General features: G+C 34.6%; 1 protein-coding gene and 1 pseudogene across 1 annotated transcript; one reads left to right on the forward strand and one right to left on the reverse strand.

The window, feature by feature from the left end:
• Positions 1–21,276: 21,276 nt before the first annotated feature.
• On the reverse strand, positions 21,277–24,187 carry LOC110912732 (annotated as a pseudogene).
• A 1,020-nt stretch (positions 24,188–25,207) lies between these two features.
• On the forward strand, positions 25,208–26,664 carry LOC110912730. The gene has a single exon (XM_022157530.2). It carries the CDS (start codon positions 25,719–25,721, stop codon positions 26,508–26,510), a length of 792 nt encoding a protein of 263 aa, XP_022013222.1. The 5' UTR covers positions 25,208–25,718; the 3' UTR covers positions 26,511–26,664.
• Positions 26,665–26,980: the final 316 nt, after the last annotated feature.

Consider the following 26,980-nt stretch of genomic DNA (forward strand, 5'->3'; position numbering starts at 1 on the left):
GTGTATGTATGTATGTGTAAAGACATGTATGAGTGTATGCACATATGTAAATTTGTAGGAAAGGTATGTATATGTGTATGTATGTTTGTATGTAAGTACGTATGTAGGCATGATTTAGACACGTTGAGTGTTAACATTATTAATGGTGTACCTTGAGAATGAACAGTAATGCAGGTACATTATTGAAGCCTCACCAGGAAATGGATACGCAGATGAAATGCTTAAAGTGTGAAAAACGACGAAATGTGAAGTGTACATGAATGAATCTTGTTTATATAATGTGTGCTAATGTATAAATGAATGTGGTGAGTGTAGGTGGTACGGATCACGGGTGATTATCACGAGGAATAGAGATTGAAGACCGAGTCACAAGATTGATTGTATGGGAATAAATGAGTATGTACTATTAGTAAACAAGACTTATGCTTTATTTTTTTGTAAAAGATACATATTAAAACGAACCTTCAAGTAAGTCAAGACGTTTGTAATGAAAGGAATTTTATGGCACGAATTTCCGCTATGACTTTTTGTCAAATACGAATTAGGGTCTTACAAGTTGGTATCAGAGCCCTGGTTCGAGAGAATCGAGTACAAGAGGATAGGTACTTGAGCTCGAACCCGTGTGCTCTTATGACCAGAGAGCCCGTACAATCTGAGTCTCGATCATGATCTAAAGGTAGAAATAAAGGTAAGTATGTGCTTAAGTATGTATGTTTGAAGAAAACTAACAATATGATATGTGTAAGGTCAGCATGATTGCTTGGAAGGGATGATCTGTAAATGCGGTCTAGCACCGGCACCAAGGTATGTAATATGACATATTGACCGAGGTACGTAGATTTAGCTTATGGGTGCATGAAATGATATATAATTAAGCAAGTGAAAGAAAATTTTAAACGAAATGTAATAATGGTATGGTAAGGAAGTTTTAGAAATGTTACACGTGCCGAAACTAAATTCTTCGGACATAAGGTGGCGATTACGCGAAGACACGAAAGTAGTACGTGGAATGTGTACCTGGCCAGTACACAAGAAACGTATGACGTTCGTGAGACCGTGATAATTGTTACAGGTATGTCCGATAGAGTTTGGTAGCAGCTAGGCGTGTGGGTGAAATGGGTAGTAAGACTCTCGGGAGATTGAGAGTACTATGTAAGAGAGAAAGGTGTGAGTGATAAGGATGAAATGTTGAATCCATAAGAAAGTATGGATCGACAATGTATGAATGCAATGCTTAAATATGCGAGACGGATTCAAAGAATGAAAGATATGAATGCAATGCTTGAATCCGCGAGGCGGATTCAAGGAATGAAAGATATGAATGCAATGCTTGAATCCGCAAGATGGATTCAAGGAATGAAAGATATGAATGCAATGCTTGAATCCGCAAGACGGATTCAAGGAATGAGAGATGTGAATGCAATGCTTGAATCCGCGATACGGATTTAAGGTATGAAGGATATGAATGCAATATTCGAATCCGCGGGACGGATTCAAACATAAAAGCAATTAAGTGCACGAATGATAAGTATGAATCCGCGAGACAGATTTAAGGACAAAAGAATGACCATAAATGACATGCGAACTTAAAATTGAGTAAGAAAAGAAAATTTTGATTAAGCCACATGTTAGATACGTTGGTAAATGACTCGTGGGAGTCGGAATGAGTGACGGGCTACAACCCGAACAATAACTTAAGTATGGCCGGGAAAGGGAAGTTTTGCAAAAAGGTTAATGAAATAAATTTTAAGAATAAAAGAATTAGGAGCATTTAAACCCCGAATAAAATAGGTATGGAGAAAAAGTAATAATGACAAGTACCGATGGAAAGTGATAACTTTGATGTTGGGCTTGTTGGCCATGTTCATTTGAACAAGGCATTGTTGAAAGGATGCGCATAGGCGGGTGCTCAACAAATCAGTGGAAGCAATCAATGTAAGTATTACATGAACTCATGAAGAAACGGGCCGACTGGGGCCACAAACCGATGGGATACACGACGAAGTCAAGGTTAGTAAGATGTTTAGCTTGTGATTACGAGTGAGTATTGATATAAATAAATGATAATAGTATGCCTATGATGATATGTTGACCTTTTGTATAAACATTTAGATAATTAGAAGTAACATTAGTATTGGGATGTTAAGGATGACTCAAAGCGAATAAAATGAAAAAAATTGTACATGATGTATAAGTAGAATGAAATAAATTGATTTATTTCGATATGTGAAGGTAACATGCTTAAATAGGAAGCTAGAGACAAGCTGTAAACTTAAGTTAATACAAGAAATGATTGCATACTTTTGGATTAGGTTCAATGAATGAAATGCTAGGGATAATATGTGCTAGAAACTAGAAATATGAAATGAAAGACACTAATAAGAGCTCTGGAGTATAGTCTAACATAAGTATTGTGAATGAACAAATTGAAAGGGGTAAGAGTAGAATTGGTTTGATTTGAATAAGGAAGGTTTCGGGGACGAAACCTCATTTAAGGGGGGTAGACTTGTAACGCCCCAAAACACGAATTATTAAATTGTTAGTAAGACCCCATGTCTAATAAAAAAGAATGTAATAACTAGGTTATAATACCTAGTCAAATGTTTAGCAAAACAAGCAAGGGTATAAACTTGGGGGACTAAAGAAGGACAAGGGGAAAAGTTATGATTAAAATTAATAAAAACACACACACAAACACACACATTTTCGTGTGTTCTGGAACGATCAGAAGGGCTCCATAGGAGCCAAGCCCTAGTTCTTCAAAAAGCTTCAAATCAAGGGATGATTCAAGGCCCAAATTCGCGAATGAAGACGATTTAATGATCACCATCACAAGGGGATCATAAGGTATGTCTTAAAAGTTAGTTTGGTGATTATGCATGAAGCGGGTTATGATGTAAATCACGAATTTGTATGAAATTGAGTATGAGTATGTGTTAGAATCATCATTTGGAACATGGATTATGCATGAATTAGGTTAATTTGATGTTTAAGGGTGAAACCCATTAGTTATGGTGAGAATGATGATTTGAATCATCATCCATGTCTAATTCTTGTTGAATGTTGATGTATTTTGAATTGTATGATGGATTCTTGTTAGATGAATTTAAAGAAATGTGATAGTAGTATGTTTGATGTTTGTGCATGTATGATTCATGTTGACTAGAAGGAAGAAATTGATGAATTATGTATGAGATTCGAAGGATATGTATGAACTGGTTGTACACTATGCTTGGGAGGTAGTACATACATCAAAAGCATGAAGAAATTATGATGAACTTAAGATTAGATCATTTGTAAGCGATTAGAAAAAAATAGTTATGAAGTGGGTTTTGATGATGTGATGAAAGTGATAATATGTTCATATTATTGATGTTTGAAATCGTTTATATGTGTGAATGTTTAAAGAAATTTGATAAGAATGTGACGATAATATGTTTGATGTTTAATTTTAAATACCACATGTTGATTAGTAGAAGGATTTGATGAACTATGTATGAATTTAGAAGATTGTGCATGAATTAGTTGTACGTTATGCTTAAAAGGTGGTATGCACACCAATCGTATGATAAAATGTATATATTGTCATCCGTATAGTCGATTAGGATGTTACGGGTATATAATGATGAGTCGAATGTTAAATTAAATGAACCGTTGACTTCTAAAAGTCAACTGGGTATGAGAAGAATGGTTAGACGTGTTGTCATAATTGTAAGATTAGAGTAAGTTATACGGTGCATGTTAGACTTATATGTGTTTAATGCGATGACATGATGAGTTACATGAGTGCAAACGGATATGGGTATGGCTATATGAGTTACGTTTGTTAGTAATGACTAATGACATGACCGTTAACATGTACAAATGAGTATGCTAATAAGAGCGTGATTTCGATGAAATGGAAGCATAGGAATCACGTCGAGATGAGCTCAAGCACGAGGTGTTTACGGGCCAAGAGGAGGCAAGAGATCGGGTACGAGCACGGACGCATAAGGTAAGTGATTCCGTAATCACTTCTTAGTTGTTTATGTAATGTTATATGCAACTTAATTATATATGATAATTGAGGTCAAATAGGAATGAATTGTATGATGTCAATGAAGTATTAAACGGATCTTAGTTTTGATCCGAGCAAGGTATGTGTGATTAAGAATTGTAGCTAAGTAGTAGGATTGGTTACTTATGTAAGGAATTCCTTTGGTATTAAGGATAGAGCAAAGTTGACTAAAATGCCTTTGATAGGCATTTCGGGCAAACGACCTTAGAAGTCGTTTGGAAACGAGCTATTCGATTAGAGTAATGTCTTGGTCAAGTATGAAAGCGAAGTATAGGGTTTTGTATGTCATAGTCCACTTAATGCGCAAATACCCATAACGGGTCAAAAATAAGCTTTTGAGCGAAAATGGGTTAAGAGGATGCAAGACATCCGAGAATTTAATCTTTTATGATAGGCGCTAATGAAATTATTAAAGTTCATATGAGATTGAGGTCAAATAAACAAATTATGTTGATAAATGCACGAACGGGTCAAATAGTTAGAAAATGATAATAAGTCGAATGCATGTAAGTTAAGAATTTCCTTAATCTGGAAGTAGGATTTTAAGTTCATATGATAGAATGTGAATTTACAAGCATGTAGGAAGAAACGGGAGGTTAAACGGGTAAACGGTTCGAAAGTTATGCGCGTTTTAGTGCGTACGGACGACGAAACGGAACTGCAGGAAAATGCATTTTAGAGAGCCCGTCGCCGACGGGTATGGGGGCGTCGCCGACGGGTATGGGAAAGTCAGTTTTTCTTCGACGGGTTAATTACCTGTCTACGGGGTTTTTGGGCTACGGGGAAATGCAAGGCCCGTCGCCGACGCCCCTAGGGCCGTCGGCGACGGCCTCCTCAAGTCTCAAAAGCTAAATTTTTGTTATTTAAGTTGATTTATGTATCGTAGGCTTCGGTTTGTTATCAGTGGACTACGGCAGACCTTCCAAACATGATTTTTATGGTTCCTTAGATGTTTATGGGCTTTAAACCTAAGTCTAAGACCCATGTAAATATTGTATGATTATGTAAGGATGTAGGAAAGATATGTACGCATGTAGATGTGTAGGTATGTATGTATAAAGATATGTATGAGTGTATGCATGTATGTAAAGATGTAGGAAAGGTATGTACGTAGGTAGATGTGTATGTACGTATGTATAAAGATATGTATGAGTGTATGCATGTATGTAAAGATGTAAGAAAGGTATGTACGTAGGTAGATGTGTATGTATGTATGTATGTATGTATGTATGTATGTATAAAGATATGTATGAGCGTATGCATGTATGTAAAGATGTAGGAAAGGTATGTACGTATGTAGTTGTGTATGTATGTATGTGTAAAGACATGTATGAGTGTATGCACGTATGTAAATTTGTAGGAAAGGTATGTATGTATGTAGATGTGTATGTAAGTACGTATGTAGGCATGATTTAGACACGTTGAGTGTTAACATTATTAATGGTGTACCTTGAGAATGAACAGTAATGCATGTACATTATTGAAGCCTCACCAGGAAATGGATACGCAGATGAAATGCTTAAAGTGTGAAAAACGACGAAATGTGAAGTGTACATGAATGAATCTTGTTTATATAATGTGTGCTAATGTATAAATGAATGTGGTGAGTGTAGGTGGTACGGATCACGGGTGATTATCACGAGGAATAGAGATTGAAGACCGAGTCACAAGATTGATTGTATGGGAATAAATGAGTATGTACTATTAGTAAACAAGACTTATGCTTTATTTTTTTTGTAAAAGATACATATTAAAACGAACCTTCAAGTAAGTCAAGACGTTTGTAATGAAAGGAATTTTATGGCACGAATTTCCGCTGCGACTTTTTGTCAAATACGAATTAGGGTCTTACAAGTGGTCAATGTGAATATGAAGTCCAAAAGATTATATATTTGCAAAGAATAGCAAATGAATTACCAGATGCATTCACGGACACAAATAGAGTGACAAAGTCACATATACCAGCATCAAAACGAAAACGTAGGAGACCAATTGGTTCCAAAGATAAGAACCCACGGAAACGAAAAGAGCACAATAACGCAGTTGATGAAAACTCACAAAAGATTATAAATGAAACCACGGTAGAGGTAAATGTCCCAGAAGAGACAACTATGATTCCAGAGGAAAATGAAGTTTCAGAAGAAACACCGGTACCGAACGAAAATGAGATCTCTATTAATTATGTATAACATAGTACAATGTGGAACCGGAATAAAACACGTGTTGATGATATATTCACATATGCTATAGCAACGCATGTAATCAATGAAAATGATTACATACCTAAAACTTTAGAAGAGTGCATGCACATAATTGATTGGCTAAGATGGCAAGAAGCCATAAACACCGAATTGAATTCGTTCGAAAAGCGACATGTTTACAGACCTGTAGTCCGAACACCCATAGACGTCAAACCAGTAGGTTATAAATGGGTGTTTGCAATAAAGAGAAATGAAAAGAATGAGATTATGAGATATAAGGCTCGACTTGTAGCACAAGGGTTTTCCCAAATCCCAGGAGTTGATTATGAGGAAACGTATTCCCCTGTAGTGAATGCGATAACCCTTAGGTTCCCAATCGGCCTCACAATCTCCGAAGGACTTCATATGAGACTAATGGATGTCGTCACCGCATACTTATACGGGACACTTGAAAAAGACATCTACATGAAAATCCCCAAAGGACTAAAATTGCCTGAAGCATTAAAATCAACACCTCGAGATATGTGTTCTAATAAAATCCAAAGATCTTTATATGGTCTCAAACAATCTGGTCGTATGTGGTACAATCGACTTAGTGAATATCTCAAAAAAGTAGGATACAAGTCTGATGTTCAGTCCATGTGTCTTTATAAAAAGATCACACTCAAATTTCACTATAATAGCAGTCTATGTTGATGATACCAACATCATCGAATCTCCTGAAGAGATAGAGAAAACTGTTCAGTTGTTAAAGAAGGAATTTGAAATGAAAGATCTTGGTATGACAAAATTATGCATCAGACTACAATTTGAGTATCTGTGCAATAGCACATTTGTCCATTAATCAAACTACATCCAGAAGATGTTAGTACGTTTCAATATGGATAAAGCACATCCGTTTAGCGTACCTATGGTTGTCCAACTGCTAGATCCACACAAGGATCCTTATCGTCCTCAAGAAGAAGGCGAAGAAGTACTTGGTCCAGAAGTACCGCACTTAAGTGTGATCGGTGCCCTTATGTATCTCGCAAATAACACAAGACCTGACATTGCATTTGCAATTCATGTACTAGCGAGATATAGTTTAAATCCAACACGTAGACACTGGAATGGTGTGAAACATATATTCCGGTATATTTGCGGGACACAAGACTTAAGTCTTTTCTATCAAAAGGATCAAAAGTCCCACCATGTTGGGTATGCTGATGCCGGATATCTATCAGATCCTCACAAAACAAAATCTCAGTCAGGTTAAGTATTCACATACGGTGGCACAACAATTTATTGGAAATCGACTAAGCAACATCATCAAATCATGCCGAATTGATAGCATTGTATGATGCTGGTCGAGAATGCATGTGGTTGAGATCAATGATCAATAATATACAAGAAGCATGCGGATTAGAACAAATCAAGAAAGACTCGATGATTATCTATGAAGACAACGCTGCTTGCATAGCTCAAATAAGAGAAGGCTACATTAAAGGCGATAGAACAAAGCACATCATTAAAGTTTTTCTCAACGTATGACCTACAAAAAGAAGGAGAAATCGATGTTCGTCAGATCAAGTCAAGTGAAAATCTAACTGACCTTTTCACAAAATCACTACCTAGAAGCAGTTTTGAGTATTTATCGCAAAAGATCGGGCTCCGAAGATTGAAAGACGTTAGTTAAATTGAAAGGGAGGATTATACACGTTGTACTCTTTTCCTTGACTAAGTTTTGTCCCATTGGGTGTAACTGGTCCAACAATATCGGTTTATCTTATAGGTCCTGAAGTACCGAATTAACATCATCCTGAAGTAGGTTATTAATAGTGTATAATGAATAATAATAATAATAATAATAATGTATATCTGAGGGGGAGTGTTATACATCAGATATACATCCTCCCCCATAACCGCTTGGCAGTTACCAATAACTGCTTGGCAGTTATATTGATTGTAAATGTATATGTATATGTACTCTTTATATAAATGTTGAAACGGATATACAGAGAATAAGATATCTCTCAAGAGATTCTACATTGTTTTCTATTAGATATAAAAATGAAATATGAACAAATAAAAAGGAGATCCCCCCACTTCTGGCTTAGTGGTAGGAGACTTGGGTTTTCCAATTGAGATTCAAGTTCACTTCCCACTTGTGTCATATTTGGGTGGATATTCGGCAATGATGGTGACAACCCACCGAGTGGGGTTCGATCCTGAGCCGCACCCCGGTTTTCATCCGGCTGTTACTTCAGTGAGGCATCTCGTGTGGAGGCAGTACGGTTTCCGGGGGAACGTCGTAAACAAGTCTGACCAACCCAGCGCGGGCCCGGTTAAGACAACGTAGTCTGAGAATGTCTTTGCTAGGGCCGCCGATTAGACGGTGTGACATTAGATCACTAAAAAAGAAAGTCACCGTTCAACGGAAAAAAACAAATAAAAAGGAGAGGAATATTCGATACATAAATTAACAGGCTAAGATTATTGTCCGTACGATTACGATCAAAAGTGATATAAATCCAATATAGCCGGGCTATTGTCCGGAGTAAACCCATATAATGTCCAGATTGGGCTTTAAAACGAAGATGGGCCGAGCCCAAACATGTTTGGATCCAAGCCCGTTTTGAATGGAAAAAATCCGAACCAATATGGAACGGTTAGGATCGAATTGAAACCAGATCATATGAAAATTACGTTTCTTGTATCAGAAATTACGGATATTGCCTGTACCGTTTACTAGATTAGATGTCCATGAATTTTTTTTTATTTTTTATTTTTTTATTTTTTAATTTTTTTTTTGTAACTCATATAAATAGTCCTATACAAATTATGAATTCTAGTTTTTTTAATAAATATTAAAAAAATTCTATAAAGTTTTTATTTTAAATTTAGTTTCCTCACATTAAGACTCTTCTAACAAATTTTAATTCTTTTTAGTTTAATTATATTCAAAATCTTTTTATAAAATTTCAATTCCATGTCTGATTATTTCATGTTTTAATATATTTTAAAGATTTCAGTTTCCTAAAAAGTAGCTCACTTCACTCAAAGATTCCACGTCAGGATTAAACTTTGGACACAAACACCCTCCACTAAAAATAATTTCAAAACCTAAATAGTGAAACGTATACACTTTTTTATACTATTTTGGGTAGATGATGGATTTGTGGGTAATAACGATATTAAGATTTATGATAAAGACGTCCCTATCCAGTATATTGGTATATGTATAGATTTAAAAATAAAATTGGAGGGTGATTGAGTTAGTCGGTGAACAAAAACTAAAACGATGCGTCATATACTCTCAGGTCCGCCTGGGGATGGACGGGAAGGACCACCAGTTAGAGCCCGATATTTCGAAAGACACGTTATTTAAAAAAAACCCGATATGTATATGTAAAAAATTAACAATAATAATAGGGTATACCATACAAACACTAATATAGGCTCACTAACAAAACTGTTCTTATAATTTAAATTAGTTTTAGCCAATTGGTATTAAGTTTAGACCTTTAGCGAGCTCAATATCTAATTTTGTTAAGGCTTAAGGACATATTTTTTCGAGTTTGAATAGGATACACGAATTCTCAGAGTCGACCATGTATACTCATATAGTGGTTATCATCCAAAGAAGGAAGTTACTTATTTCAAGTATCTCAAATATTGTTGTAGCAACCATCTTTATTTTATTTTGTTTACATTTCTATAATAAGAGAATCTTCAGCAAAGACTTACGATTTTGAATTTGATAATGAGATGAATCCATATCGAAGGAGATATGGTACTAAACTTGGTCATGACTTAACCCACTATACTTGGATTGTCTTGGGTTTAACCACTATGTTTCGTCTACTTGGCTAGTTGTGTAGAGTGCATGTTTACGTAACTACCAATCAGACTAAAGATGACAACATCAATACGGTTATAACCATTATAGCAACAACTAACAGTGATTTGTTTATATATAGGCAGCTCTACACAATCAGGTCGTTTATTCTCTTACAACTCTTCCACACACCACTCTCTCTCTCTCTCATACATATTTTTCAGTGACAATAAGATACACACAATCTTACGCCTACATAGAGATTTTCCGTCTTATGACGGTGCTAACGACGTTATATTTTATAGATGTGAGTGGTCAAATCCTCATTTGTAGCACTCATAGATTATCCTATGGAAATTAGTATTAAGAGCTTATACGCTGACAAGTATTTACTTTTTTCTTACATAATAGGTATGCGTAAAAAGTAACAACAAATTCAATTCAAGTGTACTTCTTCACTTATAAGAGCATTCGGAGAATATCTTACTCCATCTCCATAATTACACTAAAAAACACTACATTTTATCTATCCTTTTCATTTAAATAATAATTTTATATATTTTTATCATTACATTTTCTCTCTCCTCCACTTACAATTACTTTCAAAAAATATTAAAAAATTATAGAGGTGAACAGTACCTCATTCAAATCAATATCTTTTTTGTGTTTTTTTCTCTCTCATATACTCACAATAATTTACAACCACTCTCACAAATATAACGGTTACACTTAAATACATATAGAGGATCCATTGTGAATGCTCTAATTGGTATACCTACAAATAGCTAATGATACGATTTTAGAATATACCAGATTATTATATATAATAACTAGTTTATTACAAGTTTTTTTTCTAAGATTTATTTTTAGTCGTAACACATGGAGTACCAACGTGCCACCAGCAGAACCACCCGATCATATCCATCTTCACTAGGTTATAATGCCTACACACTAATTCAGGAAGAAACCCAATAAATCTAGAAAGTTATTTCTAACCACGAAATTTATATATACTACGTATCACATGGGGAATAATGCCAGACAATTGTTGAACACATCCCTATTGGTCCAGCCAAATTACGATTTCATCATGTTTAAATTTACAATTTTGTCATTGGTTTTTTTTTCCTCCCAGTCAAATTACGATTTTATCCCCAGTACAAATTTACAGTTTTGCCATCGTTTTGTTTTTTTTTTTTTCACTGTAAAATTATGATTTTGCCCTTAGTGTAAAATTAGAGTCAAGCCATTGTTTTTTTTTTTTTTTTTTTTTTTTTTTTTTTTTTTTTGACAAAACTATGGTAGTGTTTTGTTTTAGTTGGTTGACTCCGTGTAATTTTTATTCGGGTCAGGCGGCTTGCCTGAAACACGCTCATTTGTCCTGAAAAATTACAATTTTGCTTTAAGTTTAAAATTATAGTATTTCCATCGTTTTAGTTTTTTTTCGCAAAAGTATGGTTGTGTTTTGTTTTAATTAGTTGACTCGATGCAATTTTTTAAGATTGTGTTATAAGTAGTATGTACAAGTAACAGAACATATAAACGTACATGTTGTGAAAGAGAAATATTCGGCTTAATGTCTCACAACAAGAGCGGGGCAAACGCCACACAGATAACATATATACAATAGTTATATGGTATATAAAAATTATATTTTAACGGCTAGAATTTAAACTTGCTCATGGCATTTGTTGCGGGCGAGTTTTGGTTTGACTTTTTCAATTACTTTTTTATACGTATGCAACATTTTAGCAAAGTAGAGAAGGTATGCAACATTTTAGCATTATCAGACATATTAATTATAAAAATATGAGATAATGATTTGATTTAAGCGTAACGTGTATGAAGTGGTGAAACTTATAAATATAAAGGTGTGAGTTGGCTACAAGGTCTATCTTTTTTTTATAAATTGTAAAAAGTCATAAAACATCATAATCTTAACCATAAAACACTCTCAAAACCCACAAATAATAAATTGTAGATTACTAAAACTCTATATTTGTTGGTTTTGTGTTGTGTTTTGGATGATAAGGCTTTGATTATCGAATGAATAACAATGACTAACATTAGTGTATTTTATATTCATAGTTCTACAATGGTGTGTTCGAAGTTTTTATGGACTGTTAGGATTTGGATATTCTGTTTTAGTGATATTCACTCTGTTATTTGTGGGTTATGAATGTGTTTTATGGCTAAAATTGTGGTGTTTTATGACCTTGTACATTTTGTAGGAAAAATGCAATTTGTAGCCGAACCACACCCATAAATATAAATTACTTTATTATTTTTATTAGCTGCTACTGGATTAACGGTCCATGTACGTAGAGAAAGTGACCAACTGGATTGAAGAGGATGACAAAAAAAATCCTAACAGTAACTTTTAACTACCAAATATCATAAATGGATATATTAGATACCTGCGAGGAACCCCTAAACGTAGTGGGTATTGAGTAACGGGTCTCTGATGGGTAGGAGTGTGAATTTCTTAACACAACACAAACGTAACACGAAATTCATGAGTTTGAGTTTAGTCTAAACGAATCGGGTTCGTGTCATCGAACGGAGTGGAGAGTTGACTCATTTAATCCAGTTATTTTTTATTTTGTATTTTTTTATTTATCTTTTATATCATAAATAAAATGATTGGGTATTTTATGCCATACTTTAAACTTAAAAAAGAAATTAACATAAAATCTTATAATTAAATTGAAATTGTTTTATTTATAATTGTATTTTTTGTTGTAACTATTACAATTAAAAAATTAAAATATACAGAACAGAATAATAAAAAATTCGGACTACACGAGCCATGTTTGGGTCAACCCGCAAAAATATTTGTGTCGTGTACGAGTTAATATGTCTGACATGATTTTTGAGTTCAGGTCGTGTTTGGGTCTGTGTACATTTTTCGGGTTCGAGTCGGGTTGGACCTGCCAAACCCGCAAACACAACTCGTTTAGCACCCTGCCGACGAGTATGTGATATGGTTTTAGGCTGGAGGGTATGGTTAGAGCCCCCTAGGAGCTCCATTGTGACATAATACCGCCACATAGGACAAGGGACTCCATTGTCTATTCTCAATAGCTAGCATGGTATGGGATGGGGCCCCCCTCCGACAGACACACACACAATAGCTCTCCTTTTGTTTGACTTCACACACACACACACGCACAAGAGCTCGTTATTGATTTGGCTAGCTATCAATAACTCCCCTCCTAATAGCTAGCATGGTATGGGGCAGAGGCGCTATTAAGGGAAAAAGATAAGGTGGCAAGTACAATGACGCTCATACCGTGTAGCTTTATAATCAAGTAAGAGACTCAAAATACATGCCTATTCTGCATCCGATCCATTACACCCTTACATGCATTCAACTCCATTTGTTGCTTGATCCAACGGCTTATTTTATATGTTTTTGTATGTACGACTTTTTTGTATGAATGCGAATGAAACATTAGTTATTGTTTACGGTCTCCATGATCGTAAAAAATATGTAAAATAAAAAAGTGTTTGGATTAGTATGCTGCTACGAAAAATTAGTTTAAGTTTTAGGCATAAGTTGCCTCCACTATAAATATCACATATGTGATGTGATAGTTGTGTCAACCTAGTGTATAACAAGGGTCAGACAAATTTCGAAGAAGGGAAGGGTTTCGGTGAATGGAAGGGTTAATAGACTTCTTGGTTCCGGCATTCATTGTCCTTCTATATTTGGTAAACCAAAATGATGATCATCTATAAGAATTAGAATTAGGTATATCCTTAAGTTTATTGAATTGAAGTACTAGCCCTACTTTATGTCTTGTAATTTTTTATAGTGGCAAAAAGCCGGTTTGAACCACTCTCGATCAAGACTAAGGTAGCGTTTCGTATGAAGAAATAGAAGATGAAATGGAATAAATCATTTTGATGGGATGAAAGGAAACATGTTTGGTTATCATGTGGTAATGGAATGGAGCATTCCAAAGCAATGTAACTGTTACGCCCTAATTCGTATTTGTCAAAAGTCGCAGGGGAAATTCGAACCATAAAATTTCTTTCATTACAACGTCTTGACTTACTTGAAAGTTCGTTTTAAAATGTATCTTTTACAAAGATAAAATACAAGTCATGTTTACTAATAGTACATACTTAAATATTCCCGTACAATCTATCTCGTGACTCGGTCTTCGATCTCTAATTCTTGTGATAATCCGCCCGTTATCCGTATAACCTGCACTCACCACATACATTCATAATATTAGTACACATTATATAACAAGATTCATTCGCGTACACTTCACATTTCGTCATCTTTCAAACTTTAAGCATTTCATATGCGTATCCATTTCCTGGTGAGGCTTCAATAATGTACCTGCATTACTTTCCATTCTCAAGGTGCACCATTAATAACGTTAGCCCTCAACGTGACTAAATTATGCATACATGCGTAATTACATACATACATACACATCTACATACGTACATATCTTCCCTACAATTTTACATACGTGTATACTCTCATACATGTCTTATTACATACATACATATACTTCTACATACGTACGTACCTTTCCTACATATTTACATACATGCATACGCTCGTACATATCTTTATACATACATACATACACATCTATATACGTACAAACCTTTCCTACATCATTACATACATGCATACACTCGTACGTATCTTTATACATACATACATACACATCTACATTTGTTCATACCCTTCCTACGTCATTACATACATGCATACCTTTATGTACACGTGCTAGATCACGCGTACCTCTTACATAATCATATATTATTTACCTGGGTCTTAGACTTAGCTTTATAGCTCATAAACATCTAAGGAACCATCAAAATCATGTTTGGAAGGTCCGCCGTAGACCATGGATGACAAACCAAAGCCTACGATACATAAAATAACTTAAATAACAAGATTTCAGCTTTTGGAACTTGGGGAGGCCGTCGCCGACGCCCCTAGGGTCGTCGGCGACGGGCCTTGCATTTACCCGTAGCCCAAAAACCCGTAGACAGGAGATTAACCCGTCAGCACAAAAATTCACTTTCTGGAGCCCGTCGGCGACGCCCCCATACCCGTCGGCGACGCCCTCTAGAAACTGCAGTTTTCTGCAGTTCCGTTTCGTCGTCCGTACGCACTAAAACGCGCATAACTTTTGAACCGTTTACCCGTTTAACCTCCCGTTTCTTCCTACATGCTTGTAAATTCACATTCTATCATATCAACTTAAAATCCTACCTCCGGAATAAGGAATTTCTTAACTTACGTGCATTCGACATATTACCCTTTTCTAACTATTTGACCCGTTCGTGCATTTATCAACATAATCTGATTACTTAACCTCGACTCCTCATGAACCTTTTAATATCAAAGTCATTTATCAAAGAGGATTAAATTCTTGGATGTCTTACCTATTTTTAACATATTTTTGGTCAGAAGCTTACCTTGACCCGTTATGGGTATTTATGCATTAAGTAGTTTATGACATACAAAAACATACTCCACATTTTCATGCTTGACCAAAATATTATACTAATCGAATATCTTGATTCCAAACGACTTCTAAGGCCGTTTGCCCAATATACCTATCAAGGGCATTTTAGTCAATTATGCTATATCCTTAATAACAAAGGAATTTCTTGCATGAGTAACCAATCTCACTACTTAGCTACAATTTCTTAATCACACCTGCCTAGCTTGGATCAAACTAAGATCCGTTTAATACTTTATTGACATCATACAACTCATTCCTATTTGACCTCAATTGTCACATATAATTAGATTGCATATAACATTACATAACAACTAAGAAGTGGTTGCGGAATCACTTACCTTAAGCGTCCGTGTTCAAGCTTGCTTCCTCACCTCCTCATGACCCGTTAGCGTTCCGTTCTTGAGTCCATGCTAATGTGATCCCTATCCTTTCATGTCATTACAATCACATTATGGTTAGCACAAATGCTCATTCATACTAACATTCATTTCCTTCCATTCGTATATTACTTGCATTTTTATTAACCAAATACCACATACATAAGGCATAGACTAAAAGTTACATTGTTCCACATTCACGCATCTCAATCATCATCGTACACGACATGTAGATCATCTAGTACATAACACATTACTTCTCTACTATTATAATTGTGTCCGAAAGGCTAACCATGTTATTCATTCATTGTTGACTTTCAAAAAGTCAACTGTCTTACTTACACACTTTCAACTTATGAACATGTATCCATCTTAATATGGTAGAGCATAGTATTAACATTATACGCATTTCATGATCGTATTATATGACATATTAAACTACATGATCACCTAATTATATACACATGTACATACATAATCCATTTCTTCCACACCAACGTTTTCATATCTTCACAACTAACACCTTAACTCATACTTAGCTAACCCAACATCCTTTCAACATAGCCTCCGCATGAACTATATCTAAAACGCACTTCTCATGTTAGTTTACTATCAAATACATTATTATCACGTTCTATATATAATTACCTATTACTTGCATACAATTTCACACATCATTTCCATTTAGACATTTCATCAAACACTTGGTGTGCGTACAACTTTCTAAGCCTAATGTACAAGTATTTTATGCATAATATTACATGTTCATATCAAGATCATCAAGTTCCACTAGAATCATAAAATTCTCATAATATACCCAAATTAACTAACAATTACTCATTACATACAACATCATACATGAATTTTACACAACAATTAAACATGTATGGTTATCCATATCATCATCTTCACTACTACAAGTGGGTTTCATCCAAAATCATCAAATTACTTAGAATCTTGCATAGTTCATGTTCTATATAGTGATTCTAACACATGTACATGATCAATTTCGTACAATTTCATTGATTGTTCATAACCCACTTCATAGCAAGATCATTAAATCGTAAATTACAACTTACCACATGTTTAATAGGGCTAGATCATCAAGAAAACGTGTTCATGCATTAGTTTAGGCTGAAATCCTTCTTCAATTTGATGGTTTCTTGAGGGTTAGGGTTTACACCCCTCACTCCCTTCTCCTGATCGTTCTCACGCACACACACACCTTGTGTGTGTGAGATTTTTGTTTTAATTAAATTCACTTTCAACTTTGGCAATCCTAGTCCCTCAAGTTTATTACCCATCATAGTTACCACAAGTTTCAATCCTTTACTTAATTTGCTAGACATTTAACTAGGTTTACTAACCTAGTTATTATACCCCCTTTTGTTAAACATGATAACAAACTAGCAAATTAATAATTCGGTTTTGGGGCGTTACAGTAACTCCTTCCAAATATAACAATTTCCATTCCTTTGTATGAGGGTGTTTTTTTTTTCATTCCTTCAAGGAATGGAAAGAAATATATTATTACTAGCTTAAGACCCCGTGTATTACACGGGTTGCTAAAATAAAATATCTTCATTATCACCATTGACATAAATCTTATGATTTCATACATGTTAAAACACAAATGAACATATTAAAGTACAACGACAAATTAAAATACATGAATATGCAACGATCACAATTCGTTGAAAATCTCTTTATACTCATAATAGTTCCAAGAGTAATGCTAGTATGTGATTAGTATTCAATTTAACAAATCAGTTCAACACACATAAGTGATTAGTATTCAATCTAACAAACGTATCAAATCCTTTTTCAATTTGTTACATTCAAAAGATTGAAATTTTGTGCAAAAATTTGATTACCTGATGTCTCAAAAGTAAAGTTAATTGATGATGATCCTTTTTCAAATTGTTACAGTGAAAAAGGATTCGTAAACATAACATAAGCGACTGAAAAAGAAAATTAATTGATGATGATACCAGCAGGTTTAGTGTTGATGATACATGATATAGCTGGCAATCCCTCCATCAATTTCCATATACAACAAACCATGCTTCTTCTTCGTTAACTAATCCACAAAGTCACGACTCTGCCTCCTGTACCCTAAACCAAAATGTAAGAGTAGAAAACCTAGACAACAAATTAAGAAATAGAGTACACTTAATTTTGGTGAGGAGTTTGAATCACATATTCATTACTAAAAAAGCACAAACTGTGACTTACACCCTAATTTTTCTTCCACTTCGGTGTGTATTAAAAGATGTTTAGTTTCTAGCCAATGCATAAAACCAAACAAAGAGACCACCTATTGTGCCTCAGTTCTCCAATCTCCATGATATATATTACCAGTGCATATATCATCGACAAAAAGAAGCAAAAGTAAGTCAGTCACAATACAAAGTAATAAGTTAAACATCAGTCACAAGTAGTATTTTTTGGGCGTTCACAAACAATTTTTTGCGAGTTGACTAAAAAGTTGCTTTAGTACATTAATTTGAAATCAAGATTGGTTTACAGATATGATGCTAAAAAATATGCACAATACGAAATCAGATATGCAAAATTATAGAGATTGTACCTCAGCACCAGTGGCGGATCTTGCCCGTTGAACGTGTTAGGCCCGAAAGACACGGGCACTAAAAAAAGCCCGGGCAAGCCCGGGCCAAACATAGTATATATAAAAATTTCTATTGAAATGCGGAAAATTAGCACTACGGCCGAAAATTTTGCCCGGGCCAGTGGCCTTCTAAGAACCGGCCCTGCTCAGCACAACGACGATAATATATCATCTTCACCTTCACAAAGCAACCTTCTCTTTATTTATCACCTGCAACAAATTAACAGATTTAGGTTATTAATTTGTTAAAAGAGACTTCAAGCCAGTTGTTTTGCTTCCAATGCATTCTAAATACTTTCTTATAAACTACATTTGTCCAATGCATTCTAGTCAATCTTTGTATCCAAAACTTGGCCCAGTTCTTAAAGCAAAGTTGTCTTCCTTTTTTTTTGACAGGCCAACGAAATACTACTGAAAAATATATAATTTTTTAAAACACCTATTTTAATAAATACTTTTTCCCACAACACTCTTTTGAAAAATCACCCATTTAAATAAATATTTTTTTCCCACATCACCCTTTTTGTACATCATGCCTAATCTAGTTCCATATTTCACCAGTGTGACCCATAGGCAGATCAATAGAAAAAATATGAAATTTGAGTGGTTGAGATGACATAAAAGATTATAACCGATAATTAAGGAATATGGGCCAATTATTGTAGACAACAATCCAACACATGCATACACGAACTTAATAAGGTTGGCATCTTTCTTTACTACAGATGCAAACACCCTTAAACTCTTCTCTTAAGTCATCTACTCAAAAGCGATGTCTTCAAAGTCTACTTCATCCATGACAAATTCATTAGGACTAATTTTCTGAACTGGTCATGAGTTAGTAACCTTTGATATGAATACTATTAACTTTTGAAGAACTTCAAAACAATAAATAGGAGTTAAATTATACTAAAAACCATATCAATTTGAATGGTGAGAATTTCTAAAGAGTTGACCTCTAAAGTCAAAAATAGAGAAGCAAAAAAGAGAGTATTCTTCTTACCTTATTCATTGGCACCCATTTGAACTACTCTTAGTATTATTACTACTACTAACAATAATAGCTTAAAGAGTCACATTTGGTCTTCCGCTCCAATGCTAGATATTTATAATATTGTTTAAAAACTCACAAATATTCAAACACCCTATATTATACTTACATATTTATTGTATTGTTTAAAAAACTCACAAATGTTCAAACTATCTTGTAAATAAATATATAAATATTAAGGAAAATAGCACGGAGACCTTATGAGAAAAAAAACACAAATGCACAAATATTCTTACCTCTTTTTGTAAACTTCATGAGTCAAGTCAGTTTGCTACTAAAAACCTCGGTGATTGTTCCTGGAAGCGAGAGCCACCATCGTTGGGAGGCACCATCTCCACCGTACAAACCCACCAACATGCACGAACCCGGTTCCATAATTTGACCATTTTTGTTCATCGTTCTAAAAAGAAAAGATATAAAAGTGAAACTTTAATGGTAATTTGAGAGGGAACCAGAAACCTGAAAGTAAGAATTAAAAAAGGCCGTGGTAGTTTGAGTTAGTGATGTTAAAAAACCATCGAAACCGACGTAACTGCCCAAACCAAGTTAAATCAGCGAGCTCAGATGGGTCAGGAGTAATGTGGTCTGGCTTATGGTTTATGGTTTGTAACAGGGCGGGATGAACATATCGCCATAATATTAAAAAAAACATGTTTTTCTACGTATATGAACTTAACATTACCATATATATAGATTATTAGTTTAGCCGAATACGTGCTCTTAATTTTTTTCTTTTTTACTTTATTCGTAAACCCTTTAATTCTTAGACATTTGGCTGGTCCGACAGTCCAGTCGACGCTGCCAACCCGACTGCTTTGGCTTAGTTTTTCCAAAAACCGTAGTTACCGGTTCCACCCAAAAACTCATAAAAACCGGCTGAACCGGAGCGTAAATATCTCTTATTTGAGTATGTAGAGTTGACTCAAAAAGTCAAACATATGGGATGAGACTATATCTTCCACACTTCGCTACTTCAATTTAAAACTCTCATATTCGTTACGGTGACGTGTGTCCATCATACAAAGAGCATTTATACTATCCCACTCTTGTGGTGGTTGTTGGGAAAGCAGTTTCAGTTGAGATGTATGGTGAGGTTTGATTAAAATTTGTAACCCCCACTCGATCCGCTTTAATGATCACCGCCTCATCCACGCTCTAAGAAGATAACTTATTGGGTGCGTCGATTTCTGTTTGTGAGAAATATAGAGATTTTGAGAGTAAAATAGAGAGAAGTTGGTAAAAAAAATGATTAGGTCTATCTGTACTGCCCAAAATTTAGAATAATACCTCAACCGTCACGAGTAGCCGACGACAGGTGAATCTATTTTGCAACTTCTTTCTTGAAATGACTCATTTCAGGTTGATTCCATTTTGCCCTTACCATTTTTGACCCAAAACAAATTATTTTTAATCAAAACGCAATCGTTTCGACCTGAATGTATTTTGTTACCCTAAATCCTTACCCCTTTTTAGCAAACCAAACAAATACTTTTTTTTCGAAATGAGCACCTTAAATAGTTAAATGTGTATGCAGGTTTGGTTTGAAACTGATCCAAACCTATTAAACTAAATCCCCCCATGTGATGGGCAAAACCTATATGGAGATACAACTTTAACCATAACTAAAGATGCCAAAGCCATTTTGGTAACAATCTTCTTTATTTTATCCAACTATACATGCATCAGACAAAAAATATGTGATTAAATTGATTAAAAAAATGATTGCAAAAACAAATTACTTTCATTTGTGAACTCAAAATAATACTATCACAGTAGTTGGTAGCCACCACAAACATATACCATTTGGGTCTATTTTGTTCCTTTTTGTCTATGCCAAGTCCATTTTGCCGTTACTCATTTTGACCCGAAAAAAAAGTGATTTTTTTTTCAAAAAGGCCACCCTAATTGATTTCTCATAACCCGTTTAGACCCGAACCTATTTCGTTACCTTAAAACCTTATGCCTTTTCCCAAACCAAATTGTTATCTTCTTCAGCTTCATCTGCTACTGAATTCTCAGCGGAAGCAGTAGCATCTTCAGTGACTGCAAGACCCATTGCTTAACCCAGTTTCTTTAGAACATCTTGATCATTCCAGTACCTAATTTGCGTTTGATTATATTTTTAAAAAGAATCATAAATCAATTATCACCCGCACAAATGGAACTTACTTCATCATTGTTGTTGGACCACCAGATTCTAGCTCTTCTAAGATAGGTTTCAAGGATGGATCTTCTTTGATACGTGCCATACGTTCTTCAAGCTGATCCTTTTGAGCTGGGTTGGATAAACTTTCAAGCATTTGAGACATCGATGGATCCTGTAAATAAAATGTTTTTAATAGTGAAATCAACATTATCATTCGTATATAGTCATTAACTTGTTAAAAAGAATACCTACATCATGGCACTACCGAGGCGTTCAGCCATGTTCATGAATTGTGGGTTTTGCATGACCTGTTCCATGGTGGAATAGAACTGTTGTGTATCAAACTGTGGAATACCTTCATTAGCACCATGAAAGGTGTGATGTAGTTGCTCAGCCATCTGGTTGAATGATGGATCTTTTGCTATTTGCTCTACTAATTCCTTAATGCTTGGGTCCTGTAACCACAACAAAATACATCAAATCAAAACACTAACTTGGGCTAGGTCCCACAACTGGCATAACCAAAAAACCAAACCGGTTGTAACCGAAACCAAATGGTTATGAAAATAACAGTCAAAACATTAGTTATAGATTCAGTTTTGAAGCATAACCGAACCAACCCATGCTCACCCCTAATACACACATATACATAAATATTAAGTCATATATGAGGATGAAAGAAAGCTTTATACATTAAGTAGACAAGCCATATATGAGAAGTCAAAAGGATTTCCAGGAAATCCAGCTCCAGGCATGGAGGTCATAGGAGGTACACCTAAAGAGCTTGATTCCGATGAAAGGGATTAAGAACATATATGAACTGGCAGCTATATTTTCTAAACCCTTTAAGGCCATGTGTAGTCATAAAGCCCTTTTGGGGGCGTTATGCGACACGTGTCGTGCCACGTCAGCAAGGGGCTTTATGGGGCGTTATGCAATTTGAGGCCGTAGTCATAAAGCCCCTACCCATCATTACCTATTTAATAATTTTAAGTTTTATTAATTAATATAAAAAAACTCTTCTATTTTTGATTGGCCAAATCAATTAACCAAACAACAATAACGCCGCGAAAAATCTGGCGCCCTCCCCCCATTTTTGAAACATAGCGCCCTTGGGGGCGGTGTTTCCGGCGCTATAATGGCGCGATGATGGGCTAAAACGCCCCACTATGTTCAACCTTAACAGAGTATGAACCTGAAATATCATATGAAGTTATAAACACACTGGCATTATTAAAAAAATATATAATATTAATTAAAACGATTTCTTTTCTAATTAGAGGTTAAAAGAATAACCTGTCATAGTTTGACATCCTTCAGATCTTGTTGAACAGTCACATGACTATTCGCCTACACACCATAAAAGAAAGGTAAATTCTGAGTCCAATTTAAAAAAAAACAAATGAATATTAACAAAACAAATGCATTTTGAAAGTGATCATGTAATTGGCAGTAAGTAAAGTCAAATAATTAACTTCCGAAAATAGACTTTGAGAGAGAGGATACGAAAATAATTAGATAATTAGTTAAAGAGTGCTTGATGGAAAATTATCGTACCATATTGTTTTGAAATTTAGCAAGATTTTCAATTGCAAACACTACCTGAGAATAAAACCCAAAAAATTTTGAAATTTACACACCCCATGTGACACATATGAACATAAATCATTGAAAACATCTTATTTTACACAAAACAAAACCTAATCTCCAAAACAACAAATAAGAGTAACCAATTAAAATCACAAGTAATATCGATGTAAATAAGAGTAAACTTACCTAGATTTGCCTCGACTGGTTCCAATTTAGGGTTTCGATAATCACCGGCGACTACCAGTAACAGACCCGTCAAACTCAGTTTAAAGCCCATGAAAGATAAACAAAATCAGACGAATCAAGATTGAAGAATCAAATTCCAAGTTCTCATATTATCACAATCATCAACATCATAAAAAAACCCTAATTTCTGAACATATTCAAGATTTCATCTATAAACTTACCTGGTTTCTTTGAAGATGAAATCGATGTATCTGAAATTGTGATATGAAGGCGCCAAAGTAGGATACGGCTGAGATTTAGATTTGGTGATTGTAAGATGATTGAAAGAAAAGGGGAGAAGTAAAAAAGAAAGTCTGGTTACAGAGATCATCCGCTCAAAAGCGTGTGATAAAAGGAATAGATTTTTAACGCCTAAACCAAAGGAATGAGGGTTTTCTGAAAATGGTCATAGATGCAATCAACAATAATGGAATGGAATAACCCTAAAATTGGAATTAGTATTTTCTGAAAATCAAGATGAGAGAGAAAGCGGTGGAAGATGAATGTGAATAATACGCGTGTATGGAAGATGAAATAAAAATGGAAAAAGAAGAGAGAGAGACGACGGTTTGAAGAAACGTACGTGAGAAGGATTGAAGGAGTATAGAGGAAAAGAGTTTGGCGCCCAAGAGGAATTCTCTGGCTTAAGAGAGTGTCCACATCTACAAAATGATTGGCTAAGAATAGCCCATGTGGCCTAAGAGAATTCATTTAGTATAATAGATAGATTATTATTATTGTTATTGTTGTTGTTGTTGTTGTTGTTGTTATTATTATTGAGTCAAATATTTTTTTTTTTTTGTCGTTTTTAATACAATGTATATCGTTACTTCGTTTTTTTTTTGTTTATCAAATTGTACAGAGTAAAGATTCATTCTATTCACATATGAGTAACCAAACATCACAATGGAATGAAATGATCCATTTCACTTCGTTGTCCATTCCATTACCTCGTACATTCCATTCCCTTATCCATTGCATTACCCTATAGCAAACAGACCCTAAATCAGTTTAGTGTTCAATCTAAACACTTATGACTTATGCATATTCGGTCTTAATCTAGTTTGGTAAACGACTCGCGGACACTTCTACATAATGCATCTAACTTAGCTGATATTTGGTGTAAAATGTAATGCAAGTGAATGTATTAACCATTTGTTTAACTAAAGATTCAATTATAAATCCTTAAATTTATATTGTTGTTAATCTTATAAAATCACATTTTATAAAACAAAAAGCACCTCCCTATATAATTCTCTACACCAAATCATGTATTAATATTAATGCTTAAATAGTCACAAAAAGATTTGAAATTATGTTTTTGTTTGAGCATTTCAATAAACATTATGTCATTTTTATTTACAAATCCTTTTCATGACTATTAATATAGAAACAAATAACTACCCTACCATGGTGGGCACAAATATACCATCCTCCCAAACGTTTGCCAACTTCCAAATTTGCAAGCAATCCAAAATTTGAAATTAATATATTCTTTGTCTCTTTTCTTGTCCGAATATTTAATTTCCAAATTTCATTTTTGGTACATATTTGTTTCCAAATTTATTTATTTATTTTTCCTACTACAACACACTTTTGCCGGTCCATGTGAGCTTTGTCTTGTCACCCACATTTGCCAAATCTTTTTTAAATTCAAATAATTAAATCTTCCTTCTTCTTCTATTCTCCTCTCACACTTCAAATATTTTCAAATATCTCTTTCACAAGTTAATTCCAATTTACAAGCAAAACATATACAACCTTTATCTTTATATAAGATTATAATCATCTTTTCTTTTCTTTTTTTTTTTTGTTTATTTTTTAGCTAATTCTTTTACTTCTGAAAAAGGGTATCTAACAAAGCTTCTTCTTTTATGGTTTCACTTGTTTTCTGCGCATGTGAAATTTGGGTGAAAGGTCACCTTCCTTGGCTCTTTCTAGTTTTCTAAATTAAAAAGATTCTCATTTTCATAATTTTTCATAATTTTAGTAATGGGTTTTCCTCAGTTATTAAGAAATCCAATCCCATCAAAATTTATATGAGTTTAGCTCATATAATTCAGTTTAATGTGAAAAAGAAAAATCTTGAGATTTTTTTTTTCATCTTTTTGGAGGGTAAAAATGGCAACTTTTAGTGGTTTAGCAATTGGTTTGAGTCTTCTTTTTGGATTTGTGCTCATAGCTTCTGTTGGAGAGGTTTATTATCTTCTATATTGGAAAAAGAAAAGAGAAGTTGATCAAGATATTGAAAAACAAGATTCATCTTCTTCCAATTGTACCCCTACTCATCTTTCTTGTTTCAAGAACCTTATTTCTTCAAGAAACTCAAAAGCCCATGAACAAGATTTGCAAAAATGTGTAGATGAAGATGAAAATCAAGAAAAAGAACAAGAACCCATTGAAAAAGATTTACAAACAAAGTGTTTTGAACAAGAAAGTTTGGATGTTGAACTCATGAGGCTTCACAACTTATGTGGGCCACCAAGGTTTCTATTCACAATCAATGAAGAAACAAAGGAGGATTTGGAAACTGAGAGTAGAAAGGGTGGGACAAGAATGAGTTTGAGTGAGCTTCTTTGCATACCAGAAACTCCAAACTCTTCATCATCACCTTTGAAGAACTCACAAGCTTCTAACTTAGAAGGTTATTTGAACCCATTGTTTGATTATTATTATGAGTCTAATGAAGTTGACTTTAACAAGGTTAGATCTTCACCACCTCCCACATTCAAGTTCTTGAGAGATGCTGAGGAGAAGTTGTTGAAAAGATTGATGCAGTTAGAAGCAGAAAAAAGGGCAAGTTTGAAAAAGAATCAAGATTCAAATGATAAGGGCAAAAGTGAAGGTAGAATTCATCATCAAATGTCTACACCTTCACAGGTACTTCCATTGGCTTCTTCTCCATCAAATTGAGGATTTGCATGATGGTTTTTTTTTCTAGATTTTTTTTTGTTTATTTTTATTTTTTCTGTAATATATGAATTTAATGGAGATGATTAGCACTTTTTTTTTTTTTTTGTTATTTGTTCAAACAATCAATCATTGAAGCATAGAGTTTAACTTTAAATATGTTTTATTACAAAGTATGGATGTGTGATTATTGTATCCATCACTTGTGGTCTAATGGTTGGAAGAATTTGTGTTCTCTTTGGAAACTCAAGTTCAATCTCCACTAGTGGCATATTTGATGGATATAGGCAATAAAGGTTAGTTCTCCCAGACCCTAGGTTAAGAGTTCGAGCCCGAGTCACCCCGGGTTTTAGTCCATCGTGGGCTAGGTCAAAGAGATTCTCTCTTGTGGCGGTGCAAGCCCCCTGCCACATGCAGTGGGTGGTATGGTTTCCCGGGGAACGCCGTTAACCAAACTCTGACGCCAGCGTGAA

This window comes from Helianthus annuus, chromosome 8, assembly GCF_002127325.2.
Source record: "Helianthus annuus cultivar XRQ/B chromosome 8, HanXRQr2.0-SUNRISE, whole genome shotgun sequence".
In the NCBI taxonomy this organism is placed as follows: Eukaryota; Viridiplantae; Streptophyta; class Magnoliopsida; order Asterales; family Asteraceae; genus Helianthus; species Helianthus annuus.

Excerpts from the sequence above, each read along its gene's own strand:
- LOC110912730 (XM_022157530.2), top strand. The coding sequence starts at position 25,719 with ATGGCAACTTTTAGTGGTTTAGCAATTGGTTTGAGTCTTCTTTTTGGA.